Here is an 18194-nt window from a genome sequence, read left to right on the forward strand (position 1 = left end):
CCCCCCCCCTTACCACCCGCCCCTCCCCCCCACCCCCCTCTGAACATTGCCTCAGCCATAAAGTATTTTGGAATTGTGGCGCAGGGTGAGAGGTCGTGCCGCTTACCCACAATGCTGTGCTTGTTTTGCAGCCATTACAAATGAAGACATGTCCAAATGTTCACAAACATCCATCAACTTTATCATCGTCAAATACAACAGCGGCAAATGTGAAGAATACCGGGAAGCTCTGAAGATGGCCATGGGTAAGGGCACTGCCCCACATCACCCCCACCCACCCACTGCACACACACAGCGGGCATTGCCCCACATCACCCCCCACCCACCCACTGCACACACACAGCGGGCACTGCCCCACATCACCCCCACCCACCCACTGCACACACACAGCGGGCACTGCCCCACATCACCCCCCACCCACCCACTGCACACACACAGCGGGCACTGCCCCACATCACCCCCACCCACCCACTGCACACACACAGCGGGCACTGCCCCACATCACCCCCCACCCACCCACTGCACACACACAGCGGGCACTGCCCCACATCACCCCCACCCACCCACTGCACACACACAGCGGGCACTGCCCCCCATCACCCCCCACCCACCCACTGCACACACACAGCGGGCACTGCCCCACATCACCCCCCACCCACCCACTGCACACACACAGCGGGCACTGCCCCACATCACCCCACACCCACCCACTGCACACACACAGCGGGCACTGCCTCACATCACCCCCACCCACCCACTGCACACACACAGCGGGCACTGCCCCACATCACCCCCACCCACCCACTGCACACACACAGCGGGCACTGCCCCCCATCACCCCCCACCCACCCACTGCACACACACAGCGGGCACTGCCCCACATCACCCCCACCCACCCACTGCACACACACAGCGGGCACTGCCCCACATCACCCCCACCCACCCACTGCACACACACAGCGGGCACTGCCCCACATCACCCACTGCACACACACAGCGGGCACTGCCCCCCATCACCCCCCACCCACCCACTGCACACACACAGCGGGCACTGCCCCACATCACCCCCACCCACCCACTGCACACACACAGCGGGCACTGCCCCACATCACCCCCCACCCACCCACTGCACACACACAGCGGGCACTGCCCCACATCACCCCACACCCACTGCACACACACAGCGGGCACTGCCCCACATCACCCCCCACCCACCCACTGCACACACACAGCGGGCACTGCCCCACATCACCCCCACCCACCCACTGCACACACACATAGAACATAGAACATAGAACATTACAGCGCAGAACAGGCCCTTCGGCCCACGATGTTGCACCGACCAGTTAAAAAAAAAACTGTGACCCTCCAACCTAAACCAATTTCTTTTCGTCCATGAACCTATCTACGGATCTCTTAAACGCCCCCAAACTAGGCGCATTTACTACTGATGCTGGCAGGGCATTCCAATCCCTCACCACCCTCTGGGTAAAGAACCTACCCCTGACATCGGTTCTATAACTACCCCCACACAGCGGGCACTGCCCCACATCACCCCCACCCACCCACTGCACACACACAGCGGGCACTGCCCCACATCACCCCCCACCCACCCACTGCACACACACAGCGGGCACTGCCCCACATCACCCCACACCCACTGCACACACACAGCGGGCACTGCCCCACATCACCCCCCACCCACCCACTGCACACACACAGCGGGCACTGCCCCACATCACCCCACACCCACTGCACACACACAGCGGGCACTGCCCCACATCACCCCCACCCACTGCACACACACAGCGGGCACTGCCTCACATCACCCCCACCCACTGCACACACACAGCGGGCACTGCCCCACATCACCCCCCACACACCCACTGCACACACACAGCGGGCACTGCCCCACATCACCCCCCACCCACCCACTGCACACACACAGCGGGCACTGCCCCACATCACCCCCCACCCACTGCACACACACACAGCGGGCACTGCCCCACATCACCCCCACCCACCCACTGCACACACAGAGCGGGCACTGCCCCACATCACCCCCACCCACCCACTGCACACACACAGCGGGAGGCAGTTACCACACATCGGCACTCCTGAGATACCCCAACAGTGCGGCACTCCCTCAGCACTGACCCTCTGACAGTGTGGCACTCCCTCAGCACTGACCCTCTGACAGTGCGGCACTCCCTCAGCACTGACCCTCTGACAGTGCGGCACTCCCTCAGTACTGACCCTCTGGCAGTGTGGCACTCCCTCAGCACTGACCCTCTGACAGTGCGGCACTCCCTCAGCACTGACCTTCTGACAGTGCGGCACTCCCTCAGTACTGACCCTCTGACAGTGCGGCACTCCCTCAATACTGACCCTCTGACAGTGTGGCACTCCCTCAGTACTGACCCTCTGACAGTGCGGCACTCCCTCAGTACTGACCCTCTGACAGTGCGGCACACCCTCAGTACTGACGCTCTGACAGTGCGGCACTCCCTCAGCACTGACCCTCTGACAGTGCGGCACTCCCTCAGTACTGACCCTCTGACAGTGCGGCACTCCCTCAGCACTGACCCTCTGACAGTGCGGCACTCCCTCAGCACTGACCCTCTGACAGTGCGGCACTCCCTCAGTACTGACCCTCTGACAGTGCAGCACTCCCTCAATACTGACCCTCTGGCAGTGTGGCACTCCCTCAGTACTGACCCTCTGACAGTGCGGCACTCCCTCAGTACCGACCCTCTGACAGTGCGGCACTCCCTCAATACTGACCCTCTGGCAGTGTGGCACTCCCTCAGTACTGACCCTCTGACAGTGCGGCACTCCCTCAATACTGACTCTCTGACAGTGCGGCACTCCCTCAGTACTGACCCTCTGACAGTGCGGCACTCCCTCAGTACTGACCCTCTGACAGTGCGGCACTCCCTCAGTACTGACCCTCTGACAGTGCGGCACTCCCTCAGTACTGACCCTCTGACAATGTGGCACTCCCTCAGCACTGACCCTCTGACAGTGTGGCACTCCCTCTGTACTGACCCTCTGACAGTGCAGCACTCCCTCAATACTGACCCTCTGACAGTGCGGCACTCCCTCAGTACTGACCCTCTGACAGTGCGGCACTCCCTCAGTACTGACCCTCTGACAGTGCGGCACTCCCTCAGTACTGACCCTCTGACAGTGCGGCACTCCCTCAGTACTGACCCTCTGACCGTGCAGCACTCCCTCAGTACTGACCCTCTGACAGTGCAGCACTCCCTCAGTACTGACCCTCTGACAGTGCAGCACTCCCTCAGCATTGACCCTCTGACAGTGCAGCACTCCCTCAGTACTGACCCTCTGACAGTGCGGCACTCCCTCAGTACTTACCCTCTGACAGTGCGGCACTCCCTCAGTACTGACCTCTGACAGTGCGGCACTCCCTCAGTACTTACCCTCTGACAGTGCGGCACTCCCTCAGCACTGACCCTCTGACAGTGCGGCACTCCCTCTGTACTTACCCTCTGACAGTGCGGCACTCCCTCAGCACTGACCCTCTGACAGTGCGGCACTCCCTCAGTACTTACCCTCTGACAGTGCGGCACTCCCTCAGTACTGACCCTCTGACAGTGCGGCACTCCCTCAGTACTTACCCTCTGACAGTGCGGCACTCCCTCAGCACTGACCCTCTGACAGTGCGGCACTCCCTCAGTACTTACCCTCTGACAGTGCGGCACTCCCTCAGTACTGACCCTCTGACAGTGCGGCACTCCCTCTGCACTGACCCTCTGACAGTGCGGCTCTCCCTCAGTACTGACCCTCTGACAGTGCAGCAGTGCCTCAGCACTGACCCTCTGACAGTGCGGCACTCCCTCAGTCCTGACCCTCTGACAGTGCGGCACTCCCTCAGCACTGACCCTCTGACAGTGCGGCACTCCCTCAGTACTGACCCTCTGACAGTGCGGCACTCCCTCAGTACTGACCCTCTGACAGTGCGGCACTCCCTCAGCACTGACCCTCTGACAGTGCGGCACTTCCATCAGTTCCTCTGGTCCGTCTCCAGCTCCTTGCTGTCCACTCATTGGAGAGGGACCCTGTGCCCCGCACACACACCAGGAAATGTCGCTGGTTTGGTCGTTGTGCTTTTAAATTTCTTTGGCTTGTCCAGGGTGGTGAATTATTTTTCAGACGTGGTGAAGGGCGGTGTGCTCAGATATTTAATTCATCTACACAGACTGTGACTGGAAGCTCGTTGCACTGAGGCTCCGAGTTGGCACGGTGACACAGTGGTTAGCACTGCTGCCTCCCAGCGCCAGGGGCCCGGGTTTGACTCCCGACTTGGGTCACTGTCTGCGTGGAGTCTGCACGTTCTCCCCGTGTCTGCATGGGTTTCCTCCGGGTGCTCCGGTTTCCTCCCACAGTCTGAAAGACGTGCTGGTTAGGGCGCATTTACCCAAACAGGCACCGGAGTGTGGCGACTAAGGGAATTTCACAGTAACTTCATTGCAGTGTTAATGCAAGTCTTACTTGTGACTAATAAATGAAGTTTAACTTGAAACTTAAACTGAGTTAAACTGGGATCTCTGGCAGTTAGGCATGGTGACCCCTTCCCCTGGATTGACCGCGGAACATTCCGGTGGTATCAGAGGGCCTGTGGCTTCTCGCACTGTCACAGAGTGATAACACTGCGTGCTATTGGATAACAAAATCAGCAAATGGGTCAGCTGGTGTAACCTTTCACCTTTCACCTTTCTGCAGGGGACTCCTCTGGACAAGCTCGTGGCCTGTCGTCCACTGTGGGAGGGCGTGCGGCCTTCGTGGCAGCGCTGAGCCTGATTGATATGAGGAACGCGCAGGCTAACACGGAGGTTTACCAGCGTTGGGCGGGTTCTGTCAAAGAGAACCCAGTCATTATCAACCAGAAGGTCAGTAAATCCTTCCCAATAAAACCACCAAAAAATACAAACCACCAGAACCTGGGAAAATAAAACCAGAAACAAAACCTAACGAATAAAACCGTCAGAGTATCAGGGGAGGTTTGTCACTGAGGTCACCACAGAACCAAAACCCCCCGCAGAACTGACCCCCCAAAAATTACCAACTAAAACTGAACCCGAAAAACCCGCCCCCAAAATTTACCTCCCAGATCAAAACCCCCAAATCTGACCCCCAAGAAATGAGCCCCCTGACAGTGTGGCACTCCCTCAGTACTGACCCTCTGACAGTGCGGCACTCCCTCAGTACTGACCCTTTGACAGTGCGGCACTCCCTTAGTACTGACCCTCTGACAGTGCGGCACTCCCTCAGTACTGACCCTTTGACAGTGCGGCACTCCCTCAGTACTGACCCTCTAACAGTGCGGCACTCCCTCAGTACTGACCCTTTGACAGTGCGGCACTCCCTCAGTACTGACCCTTTGACAGTGCGGCACTCCCTCAGTACTGACCCTCTGACAGTGCGGCACTCCCGCAGTACTGACCCTCGGACAGTGCGGCACTCCCTCAGTACTGACCCTCTGACAGTGCAGCACTCCCTCAGTACTGACCCTGACAGTGCGGCACTCCCTCAGCACTGACCCTCTGACAGTGCGGCACTCCCTCAGTACTGACCCTTTGACAGTGCGGCACTCCCTCAGTACTGACCCTCTGACAGTGCGGCACTCCCTCAGTACTGACCCTCTGACAGTGCGGCACTCCCTCAGCACTGACCCTCTGACAGTGCGGCACTCCCTCAGCACTGACCCTCTGACAGTGCGGCACTCCCTCAGTACTGACCCTCTGACAGTGCGGCACTCCCTCAGTACTGACCCTCTGACTGTGCAGCACTCCCTCAGTACTGACCTTCTGACAGTGCGGCACTCCCTCAGTACTGACCCTCTGACTGTGCAGCACTCCCTCAGTACTGACCCTCTGACTGTGCAGCACTCCCTCAGTACTGACCTTCTGACAGTGCGGCACTCCCTCAGTACTGACCCTCTGACAGTGCGGGACTCCCTCAGCACTGACCCTCTGACAGTGCGGCACTCCCTCAGCACTGACCCTCTGACAGTGCAGCACTCCCTCAGTACTGACCCTCTGACAGTGCGGCACTCCCTCAGCACTGACCCTCTGACAGTGCAGCACTCCCTCAGTACTGACCCTCTGACAGTGCGGCGCTCCCTCAGCACTGACCCTTTGACAGTGCAGCACTCCCTCAGTACTGACCCTCTGACAGTGCGGCACTCCCTCAGCACTGACCCTTTGACAGTGCGGCGCTCCCTCAGTACTGACCCTCTGACAGTGCGGCGCTCCCTCAGTACTGACCCTCTGACAGTGCAGCACTCCCTCAGCACTGACCCTCTGACAGTGCGGCACTTCCTCAGTACTGACCCTCTTACAGTGCAGCACTCCCTCAGTACTGACCCTCTGACAGTGCGGCACTCCCTCAGCACTGACCCTCTGACAGTGTGGCACTCCCTCAGTACTGACCCTCTGACAGTGCGGCACTCCCTCAGTACTGACCCTCTGACAGTGCGGCACTCCCTCAGTACTGACCCTCTGACAGTGCGGCACTCCCTCAGTACTGACCCTCTGACAGTGCGGCACTCCCTCAGTACTGACCCTCTGACAGTGCGGCACTGCCTCAGCACTGACCCTTTGACAGTGCAGCACTCCCTCAGTACTGACCCTCTGACAGTGCGGCACTCCCTCAGCACTGACCCTCTGACAGTGCAGCACTCCCTCAGTACTGACCCTCTGACAGTGCGGCACTCCCTCAGTACTGACCCACTGACAGTGCGGCACTCCCTCAGCACTGACCCTCTGACAGTGCAGCACTCCCTCAGTACTGACCCTCTGACAGTGCGGCACTCCCTCAGCACTGACCCTCTGACAGTGCAGCACTCCCTCAGTACTGACCCTCTGACAGTGCGGCACTCCCTCAGCACTGACCCTCTGACAGTGCGGCACTCCCTCAGTACTGGCCCTCTGACAGTGCAGCACTCCCTCAGTACTGACCCTCTGATAGTGCAGCACTCCCTCAGCACTGGCCCTCTGACAGTGCGGCACTCCCTCAGTACTGATCCTCTGACAGTGCGGCACTCCCTCAGCACTGACCCTCTGACAGTGCGGCACTCCCTCAGTACTGACCCTCTGACAGTGCGGCACTCCCTCAGAACTGACCCTCTGACAGTGCGGCACTCCCTCAGTACTGACCCTCTGACAGTGCGGCACTCCCTCAGCACTGACCCTCTGACAGTGCAGCACTCCCTCAGTACTGACCCTCTGACAGTGCGGCACTCCCTCAGCACTGACCCACTGACAGTGCGGCACTCCCTCAGCACTGACCCTCTGACAGTGCAGCACTCCCTCAGTACTGACCCTCTGACAGTGCGGCACTCCCTCAGCACTGACCCTCTGACAGTGCAGCACTCCCTCAGTACTGACCCTCTGACAGTGCGGCACTCCCTCAGCACTGACCCTCTGACAGTGCAGCACTCCCTCAGTACTGACCCTCTGATAGTGCAGCACTCCCTCAGCACTGGCCCTCTGACAGTGCGGCACTCCCTCAGTACTGATCCTCTGACAGTGCGGCACTCCCTCAGTACTGACCCTCTGACAGTGCGGCACTCCCTCAGTACTGATCCTCTGACAGTGCAGCACTCCCTCAGTACTGACCCTCTGACAGTGCGGCACTCCCTCAGTACTGACCCTCTGACAGTGCGGCACTCCCTCAGTACTGACCCTCTGACAGTGCGGCACTCCCTCAGCACTGACCCTCTGACAGTGCGGCACTTCCTCAGTACTGACCCTCTTACAGTGCAGCACTCCCTCAGTACTGACCCTCTGACAGTGCGGCACTCCCTCAGCACTGACCCTCTGACAGTGTGGCACTCCCTCAGTACTGACCCTCTGACAGTGCGGCACTCCCTCAGTACTGACCCTCTGACAGTGCGGCACTCCCTCAGTACTGACCCTCTGACAGTGCGGCACTCCCTCAGTACTGACCCTCTGACAGTGCGGCACTCCCTCAGTACTGACCCTCTGACAGTGCGGCACTGCCTCAGCACTGACCCTTTGACAGTGCAGCACTCCCTCAGTACTGACCCTCTGACAGTGCGGCACTCCCTCAGCACTGACCCTCTGACAGTGCAGCACTCCCTCAGTACTGACCCTCTGACAGTGCGGCACTCCCTCAGTACTGACCCACTGACAGTGCGGCACTCCCTCAGCACTGACCCTCTGACAGTGCAGCACTCCCTCAGTACTGACCCTCTGACAGTGCGGCACTCCCTCAGCACTGACCCTCTGACAGTGCAGCACTCCCTCAGTACTGACCCTCTGACAGTGCGGCACTCCCTCAGCACTGACCCTCTGACAGTGCGGCACTCCCTCAGTACTGGCCCTCTGACAGTGCAGCACTCCCTCAGTACTGACCCTCTGATAGTGCAGCACTCCCTCAGCACTGGCCCTCTGACAGTGCGGCACTCCCTCAGTACTGATCCTCTGACAGTGCGGCACTCCCTCAGCACTGACCCTCTGACAGTGCGGCACTCCCTCAGTACTGACCCTCTGACAGTGCGGCACTCCCTCAGAACTGACCCTCTGACAGTGCGGCACTCCCTCAGTACTGACCCTCTGACAGTGCGGCACTCCCTCAGCACTGACCCTCTGACAGTGCAGCACTCCCTCAGTACTGACCCTCTGACAGTGCGGCACTCCCTCAGCACTGACCCACTGACAGTGCGGCACTCCCTCAGCACTGACCCTCTGACAGTGCAGCACTCCCTCAGTACTGACCCTCTGACAGTGCGGCACTCCCTCAGCACTGACCCTCTGACAGTGCAGCACTCCCTCAGTACTGACCCTCTGACAGTGCGGCACTCCCTCAGCACTGACCCTCTGACAGTGCGGCACTCCCTCAGTACTGGCCCTCTGACAGTGCAGCACTCCCTCAGTACTGACCCTCTGATAGTGCAGCACTCCCTCAGCACTGGCCCTCTGACAGTGCGGCACTCCCTCAGTACTGATCCTCTGACAGTGCGGCACTCCCTCAGTACTGACCCTCTGACAGTGCGGCACTCCCTCAGTACTGATCCTCTGACAGTGCAGCACTCCCTCAGTACTGACCCTCTGACAGTGCGGCACTCCCTCAGTACTGACCCTCTGACAGTGCGGCACTCCCTCAGTACTGACCCTCTGACAGTGCGGCACTCCCTCAGCACTGACCCTCTGACAGTGCGGCACTCCCTCAGTACTGACCCTCTGACAGTGCGGCACTCCCTCAGTACTGACCCTCTGACAGTGCGGCACTCCCTCAGTACTGACCCTCTGACAGTGCAGCACTCCCTCAGTACTGACCCTCTGACAGTGCGGCACTCCCTCAGTACTGACCCTCTGACAGTGCAGCACTCCCTCAGTACTGACCCTCTGACAGTGCAGCACTCCCTCAGTACTGACCCTCTGACAGTGCAGCACTCCCTCAGTACTGACCCTCTGACAGTGCGGCACTCCCTCAGTGGTGCTCTCAGCTGTTTTGAGACATAGAGGTTTACAGCATGGAAACGGGCCCTTCGGCCCAACTCCGCCATGGGCTGAATGGCCTCCTCCAACTTCTCCACGCCTCCCTTGTTTGGGTTTGAAGGTGCCAGTTTCTGGAGCTCGGTTACAGAGCTGCCCCTTTGTCCGCGGTGACCCCATTCCCTCAGCGCTCCCTGCACTGTGCTGGTGAGAATGTGATTGTCCATGTTTCTCACTCTCTGTCCTTGCTGATGTCTCGTTCTCTCTCTCCGACAGTTGGCATCACTCCATGAGTTGGTGAGGGATGTGCCCTGTGCCGGGGTGAAGAGGCACTACCTGCAAAGGGCCATCGAGGACTACGTCAGTGAGGTTCACCCCTGCCAGTGTCGCCCATGCCAAAACAATGGGCAGGCTGTGGTTATTGGTTCAACGTGCCAGTGTTTCTGTCAGCCGTATACATTCGGAATCGCCTGTGAGAGAGGAGCCCTGGCCCAGGAACGGGAAAGTGGTAAAGACCCACCCCGCCTCCCCCATCCCCCCACCCCCAGCTTCTCTGTCGCTCTCTCTCTCTGTGACTTTCTGTCTCTCCCTCCCTCTGACTTTCTCTCCCTCCCTCTCTCTGTCTCTCCATCCCGCCCTCTCTGTATCTCCCTCCCTTCCTCTCTCTGTCTCTCCCTCCCTCCCTCTGTCTCCCCCTCCCTTTCTCTGTCTCTCCCTCCCTCCCTCTGTCTCTCCCTCCCTCTCTCCAACACTCTCTCTCCCTCTCTCTGTCTCTCTCCCTCCCTCTCTCTGTCTCTCTCTCTCCCTCTCTCTGTCTCTCTCTCTCCCTCTCTCTGTCTCTCTCTCTCTGTGTAACAGTGGTTGGCAGATTCGGCCCATATTTAGTCACACACAGTTAGCAACATTGGCCCAATACACTGTGTGATCAGAACACACACGCTCCACACTCTGGCCACTCGATTCATAAAGCAACTCAACACAGGAACAGGAGGAGGCTATTCAGCCCATCTTGAGCCTGTTTCACAGGAAATGGCCACTCAGCCCAAAAGGCTTGTTCAGCCCTGTTGTATTTTAACTCCAAACCCCAATTGACTCCCAGAATCCACAGCTCTTTGGAGGAGGTCGGGCGGGAGAATGTTCCAGGTTTTCTCCCCCCTTGTTTGAGGAAGTGTTTTCTGACATTGCCCCGAGTGGCCTGACGAAATTTGACAATTTTGTCCCTTTGTCCTGGTCCCGCAGCGGGGAAATGAGTCTGTGCTGCCCCAGTGACACCAGCCTGATTACAGCAACCCCAGCATACAAACCTCGAACCAATCCAAACCACAGCTTCTCATCTGTCAATCACAGATCAATCTCTCCAAACCAATCACAGCATTGCTTCCAGGTGAAGGAACTGGACAGGGCCAGGAGGGGGCGGTACTGAGTCAATGGCCAGAAACTTCCCATTGCTGGGAGGATCGAGAACCAGCGGAGACGAAGATAGGGTTATTGGGCAGTGCCAGTGTCCTGGGGCAGTGCCAGTGTCCTGGGGCAGTGCCAGCGTCCTGGGGCAATGCCAGTGTCTTGAGGCAGTGCCAGTGTCTTGAGGCAGCGCCAGTGTCCTGGGGCAGTGCCAGTGTCCTGGGGCAGTGCCAGTGTCCTGGGGCAGTGCCAGTGTCCTGGGGCAGTGCCAGTGTCCTGGGGCAGCGCCAGTGTCCTGGGGCAGTGCCAGTGTCTTGAGGCAGCGCCAGTGTCCTGGGGCAGTGCCAGTGTCTTGAGGCAGTGCCAGTGTCCTGGGGCAGTGCCAGTGTCTTGAGGCAGTGCCAGTGTCCTGGGGCAGTGCCAGTGTCCTGGGGCAGCGCCAGCGTCCTGGGGCAGTGCCAGTGTCTTGAGGCAGCGCCAGTGTCCTGGGGCAGTGCCAGCGTCTTGAGGCAGTGCCAGTGTCCTGGGGCAGTGCCAGTGTCTTGAGGCAGTGCCAGTGTCCTGGGGCAGTGCCAGTGTCCTGGGGCAGTGCCAGTGTCCTGGGGCAGTGCCAGTGTCCTGGGGCAGCGCCAGCGTCCTGGGGCAGTGCCAGTGTCCTGGGGCAGTGCCAGTGTCCTGGGGCAGCGCCAGCGTCCTGGGGCAGTGCCAGTGTCCTGGGGCAGTGCCAGTGTCCTGGGGCAGTGCCAGTGTCCTGGGGCAGTGCCAGTGTCCTGGGGCAGCGCCAAGGCGGTGGGCTCTCAGTGGGGGTGGGATGCAAATGGGAGCCATGAGGGGGACCAATTGGGAGGGTCCCAATGCCCCAATGGTGCCAATTATTTATGGGTGGTGGGAAAATAATGAGGGGGATCCCAATGTTCTGGGGGGTGAAGGGAGGGGGTTTTCCATTTCACTGTGAGATCGGGGCGCCCTTTAAAAATGGCAGCCAATCTCTATCAAATCGTGCTAGCCCCGCCCTCTCTGACCCGGGGAGAAACTCACCCCCCTCCCATAATGTGGCTAAGCATGGGGCAGCCTGCAATCTCATTCACACTAACGTGTCCAGCCAGTGATAGGGGGAGAGTGTACATGGGGATGTGGGAGGGGGGAATGGGGGGGAGAGTCAGTGATAGGGGGGAGTGAACATGGGGATGTGGGAGGGGGGAATGGGGGGGAGAGTCAGTGATAGGGGGAGAGTGTACATGGGGATGTGGGAGGGGGGAATGGGGGGGAGAGTCAGTGATAGGGGAGAGTGTACATGGGGATGTGGGAGGGGGAATGGGGGGTAGAGGCAGTGATAGGGGGGAGTGTACATGGGGATGTGGGAGGGGGGAATGGGGGGGAGAGTCAGTGATAGGGGAGAGTGTACATGGAGCTGTGGGAGGGGGGAATGGGGGGGAGAGTCAGTGATAGGGGAGAGTGTACATGGGGGATGTGGGAGGGGGAATGGGGGGGGTAGAGGCAGTGATAGGGGGGAGTGTACATGGGGGATGTGGGAGGGGGAATGGGGGGGGTAGAGGCAGTGATAGGGGGGAGTGTACATGGGGGATGTGGGAGGGGGAATGGGGGGGGAGAGTCAGTGATAGGGGGGAGTGTACATGGGCTGTGGGAGGGATTGAATGGCGGTAATGCTTTGGAACAGTTGGTTTTGAGTTTGTGAATGGGTGTGTTACAGGGAGCGGTATTGGTGGGAGTTGGACTTGTTGGACTGCCTGGACCTCCTGTACAAATGGAAGGAGAGAGCGATCGAGAAGATGTGACAATCCCCCTCCCAGCAGTGGAGGCAGGAACTGTGTCGGACACAGAGTCCAATCAGATAAATGTGAAGATGGAGAAATGGAATATTTACGGTAAGCTCCATCAGAACTCTCCAGTTTGATTTACAGGCGGAATCTCAAGGCCAGAACGCAGACTGTTCTCAATAAATAACCATCCTTAGGATAATTGGCCACAGCTCTGGCCTGATTGTGCCCCCTGACCCCAGGGAAGGATTTGATGTCCATTGCTTACACATCTCAAGCTTGCTTTCTCTCACTCAGGCCAAGGCCTCAGGCCTCACTCCAGCCCAGTCAGTGCTCCTCAGGGATCTGTGAATCATGTATCATTGTCACACTCTGAGGGAGCAACCACAATACACACTGACCAATTAGCAGCAGGAGTTCAGCCCCTTGGGCCTGTGCTACTGCTCAATAACATCATTCTGGCTGTGGCCTCAGCTCTCCATGCCTCCTCCCGACACTCACTTGTCAATCAATCCATCTGTTGCAGCTTCTGAACTATTCACCGATCCTCGATCCACTGCCCCTTAAGGAAGAGAGTTCCAAAGATTCACAACTTCGAGGGTCAAAACATTCTCATGTTTCGGTTTTATTTATTAGTGTCACAAGCAGGCTTACATTAACACTGCAATGAAGTTACTGTGAAAATCCCCTAGTCGCCACACTCATGGTCGGGTTACACTGAGGGAGAATTTAGCACGGCCGATGCACCCTAACCAGCACATCTTTCAGACTGTGGGAGGAAACCGGAGCACCCGGAGGAAACCCACGCAGACACGGGGAGAACGTGCAGACTCCGCACAGACAGTGACCCAAGCCGGGCATCGAACCCGGGTCCCTGGCGCTGTGAGGCAGCAGCGCTAACCACTGTGCCACTGCGCCGCCACATGTTCATTTTAAATGGGAGACCCCCATATTTTTAAACCCTGTCCCTTTGTTCCAGTCTCTCTCACGCAGGGAAACATCCTCTCCACACCCACCCTGTCCACTCTCCTCAGGGTCTTATCGATTTCAATAAAATCATCACTTATCACCCAACCCGTGCAACCTTTCAGTGTACAATACACCCACCCACACAAACCCACCCCACCCCCACACCCCCACCCACACACGCACACGCACACACACACACACACACCCCACACTCCCACCCCACACCCCCACACCCTTTTCAATAAGCAATGTGAATCTATCTGCATCCCCATCACAGGATACTAACAGGTTTTGATGTATGTACCAGGACATTCCGATCCCTCTGTACCTCAGCAAATAAGGAATCTCTTTTTTCCTTCTTTCCAGCCAACTTGAACCTCATTGCTTTGAAAGGCAGAATGTTCCCACCAGGAGTTGTCCAACACCCCCTCAACTAGATAATGCTTTCGTCCAGGTATGTACACACTCCCCCCTCTCACTGACTCTCCCCCCATTCCCCCTCCCACAACCCCATGTACACTCCCCCCTCTCACTGACTCTCCCCCCCCATTCCCTCTCCCTCACCCCCATGTACACTCCCCCCTATCACTGACTCTCCCCCCCCATTCCCCCTCCCACAACCCCATGTACACTCCCCCCTCTCACTGACTCTACCCCCATTCCCCCTCCCACATCCCCATGTACACTCCCCCCTCTCACTGACTCTACCCCCATTCCCCCTCCCACATCCCCATGTACACTCTCCCCTCTCACTGACTCTACCCCCATTCCCCCTCCCACATCCCCATGTACACTCTCCCCTCTCACTGACTCTACCCCCATTCCCCCTCCCACACCCCCATGTACACTCCCCCCTATCACTGACTCTCCCCCCCATTCCCCCTCCCACAACCCCATGTACACTCCCCCCTCTCACTGACTCTCCCCCCCCATTCCCCCTCCCACAACCCCATGTACACTCCCCCCTATCACTGACTCTACCCCCCATTCCCCCTCCCACAATTCCATGTACTTTTGACTGCATCAGTAAGTGGATGATGACTGACCATATGACCATAAGACATAAGAGCAGAATTAGGCCACTCGGCCCATCGAGTCTGCTCCGCCATTCGATCATGGCTGATATTTTTCTCATCCCCATTCTCCTGCCTTTTCCCCATAACCCCTGATCCCCTTATTAATCAAGAACCTATCTATCTCTGTCTCAAAGACTGGGCGATGATTGGGTGAGAATTGGGGAATGAGTGGGTGATGACGGTTTTATCTGGGTGATGATTGGATATTTCCTGAGCATTGTCCTATTACAGTGTCTCACAATCAGAGTGTGTTGAATCTTATTGCGAAACTGAGTAGAATGTTAGAATTTGGTATCTGTAAAATTATTTTAAAATTATAAAACACTATGAGGTGAAAATGTTGCATGGATCCTTTTGGAAAAGGTTGTGCTTTTCCTGTACTTAAAGTTTAAATAAAAACAGATGCGTATGGAGTACACAGACTGAAACATTGTGTCAAGAGGCCAGGCAGTAGTGTTGCCAAGACAACAGGTTACTTTTGAATTTTGTCCAATCAATTTAAACTAGGCACTTGAATAACAGCAGCCCATTAGATTTAAATTTGATATTTCGGTAACCTGAGAACCAATCCTATTGTGGAGATGTTGGTATGTCATCAGGGGTATAAGAGACAGCTCTCAGCTTCAGAGAGACTGGCAGCAACTGCCACCACCAGAAACTGTCCTCTGCCAGAAACTGCTCCCGTCAGAAACTGCCCCCGCCAGAAACTGCCCCCGTCAGAATCTGCCCCCGTCAGAAACTGCCCCCGCCAGAAACTGCCCCTGTCAGAAACTGCCACCACCAGAAACTGCCCCCACCAGAAACTGCCCTCTGCCAGAAGCTGCCCCCGCCAGAAACTGCCCCCACCAGAAACTGCCCCTGCCAGAAACTGCCCCCGTCAGAAACTGCCACCACCAGAAACTGCCCTCCCCAGAAACTGCCCCCGTCAGAAACTGCCCCCGTCAGAAACTGCCCCTGCCAGAAACTGCCCCCGTCAGAAACTGCCACCACCAGAAACTGCCCTCCCCAGAAACTGCCCCTGTCAGAAACTGCCCCCGTCAGAAACTGCCCCCACCAGAAACTACCCCCGTCAGAAACTACCCCTGCCAGAAACTGTTCTCTGCCAGAAACTGCCCCTGCCAAAAACTGCCACCGCCAGAAACTGCCCCCGCCAGAAACTGCTTCTGCTCGAGCTCATTGATGTCTGAAAAGAAAGCCTGATCTCAATCGTGAAGATAGCAAAGAAGACAGAAGATTCCGGAAGATAAAACCTGGTCGTATTTCGAGAGTGACTAAAACAATTCTATTCTCTTGTCAATGAGTGAGAATTGTGTTCATCTAAACAGCATTCCATTAGAATCATGTTTCATTGGTTTGTCAATAGTTTAGTTAACCTGTTCACCGGTAGTCAGTTAGATTTCGTTAGTTACTTGTTGATTTTACAGAGAGAGTCTCGGATAGTGATTTAACCACGAGAAGTTGCTGGCGCGCCGATCACACTCTCTCTCACACACCTTTATCAGATTATAAAGCCAGGTAGTCGCCTCTTTGAGTGATCAGCTGGCAGCTCTCAGAGAGGGGATTAACCTCCCCTTTATAACAATCTTAGCGAAAGTCCGTGTACAATCCGCTTTCCATTGGGTGACTCGATCGCTCACTGGGTCTGAGATACCTGACCGTTTCACTCCCCGTGTCCCCCACAGTGGGGGTCATTTCACCAATCTGCTTTCCCTCCTGCGTCTGACTGTCTCCCACAATGCAATGCTGCTCTAACCACAGGATCTCTCGTTCCTTCCTTCAGAGTTTGAAGGAAATTTCTGCATATTTTTCACCCTGATCTTTCTGTGCAGGCCCCCCCCCGACCCCCGACCCCCCCCCCCCCCCCCCCCCCCCCCCCACCACCCCCCCACCCCCTCCCCTCACTGCTGCCCATGGCATTAATACTGGATGCTTCTCACGTTGCCTTCTGCAGGATTTGACAGCACTGTACCCTGTCGGGAGCCATGCAGTGTACCAGTGTCATGTCGGTTACTTCATCTCTGGAGGTGATGGAACGCTGAGATGTGGAGAGAATTTGCAATGGGAAAGCAGTAACCTGCAATGTCGGAGTGAGTGCCGCGCGCTGAACTCTCTGTTTGAAGGTCTCCGCAGGGGTGCTAGTATTGTGTAACATGTGAAATGGTGCAGTGTGGATAGACAACAGGTTTGGGTTCTCCTGGAAGCTTTCCTGCGATTTGGGATGAAATGTCCTGAAACTGAGCTGGAGAAAGCAAAACCACTCACTGAGCTTTGACAGAGCCAGAGCTACTGGACATCTCCAATAGAGCGAGCACCAGATAGGGTTAGCACCCTAACCCTAACCCTAACCCCAACCCTAACTCTAACCCTAACCCTAACCCTAACCCTAACCCCAACCCTAACTCTAACCCTAACCCTAACCCTAACCCTAACCCCAACCCTAACCCTAACCCTAACACAAGCCCTAACTCCAACCCTAACTCTAACCCTAACCCTAACTCTAACCCTAACCCAAAGCCTAAACCTAACCCTAACCCGAACACAAAACCCTAACCCTAACCCGAACACAAAACCCTAACCCTAACCCTAACCCGAACACAAAACCCTAACCCGAACCCTAACCTGAACACCGAACCCTAACGCTAACACAGAACCCTAACCCCTAACACCGAACCCTAACCCCTAACACTAACCTCAACCCGAAACCCAACCCTAACCATAACCCCGAACCCAATCTCAACCCTAACCCTAACACTGAACTTGAACCCAAACACCAAACCCTAACCCGAACCTGAACCCTAAGCCTAACCCTAACCCTAACCCCAACCTAAATCCCCAACCCCGACACTAATCCTAACACCTAACCCTAACCCCAACCCCAACCCAACACTGACCCTAAACCAAACACCAACCCTAACTCTAACCCTAACACCGAACCCTAACCCGAACACCGAACCCCAACACTAACACCGAACCGTAGTCATAACACTAACCCGAACCTGAACCCAATCACAGAACCCTAACCCTAACACTAACCCGAAAACCGAACCCGAATCTGAACCCTAACCCTAATACTCCTCCTCAACCCAAACCTAACCCCAACCCGAACACCAAACCCTACCCCAACCCTAACCCTAACCATAACCCTAACCCTAACCCTATCACCGAACCCTAACCCTAACCCTAACCCTATCACCGAACCCTAACGCTAACCATAACCCTAACTCTAACCCTAACACCGAACCCTAACCTTAACACCGAACCCTAACCCTAACACCGAACCCTAACCCTAACACCGAACCCGAACCCTAACACCGAACCCTAACCCTAACACCGAACCCTAACCCTAACCCCGAACCCTAACCCTAACACCGAACCCTAACCCTAACACCGAACCCGAACCCCGAACACTAACCCGAACCCCGAACCCTAACCCTAACCCCGAACCCTAACCCTAACCCCGAACCCTAACCCTAACACCGAACCCT

General features: G+C 56.9%; 2 protein-coding genes across 2 annotated transcripts in view; one reads left to right on the forward strand and one right to left on the reverse strand.

The window, feature by feature from the left end:
• oxct1a (3-oxoacid CoA transferase 1a) overlaps positions 1–18194 on the reverse strand; it is a 416864-nt gene that overhangs the window by 189700 nt on the left and 208970 nt on the right. The window lies entirely within an intron of this gene.
• LOC144495229 (complement component C7-like) overlaps positions 1–18194 on the forward strand; it is a 108558-nt gene that overhangs the window by 68621 nt on the left and 21743 nt on the right. The window contains exons 16-21 of the mRNA XM_078215296.1: positions 132–245; positions 4747–4913; positions 9762–9993; positions 12598–12772; positions 14000–14087; positions 16661–16796. Coding sequence (XP_078071422.1) covers positions 132–245; positions 4747–4913; positions 9762–9993; positions 12598–12772; positions 14000–14087; positions 16661–16796 — 912 coding nt within the window. The remainder of the gene's footprint in view (positions 1–131; positions 246–4746; positions 4914–9761; positions 9994–12597; positions 12773–13999; positions 14088–16660; positions 16797–18194) is intronic.

Source organism: Mustelus asterias, chromosome 6 (genome assembly GCF_964213995.1).
Source record: "Mustelus asterias chromosome 6, sMusAst1.hap1.1, whole genome shotgun sequence".
Lineage (NCBI taxonomy): Eukaryota > Metazoa > Chordata > Chondrichthyes > Carcharhiniformes > Triakidae > Mustelus > Mustelus asterias.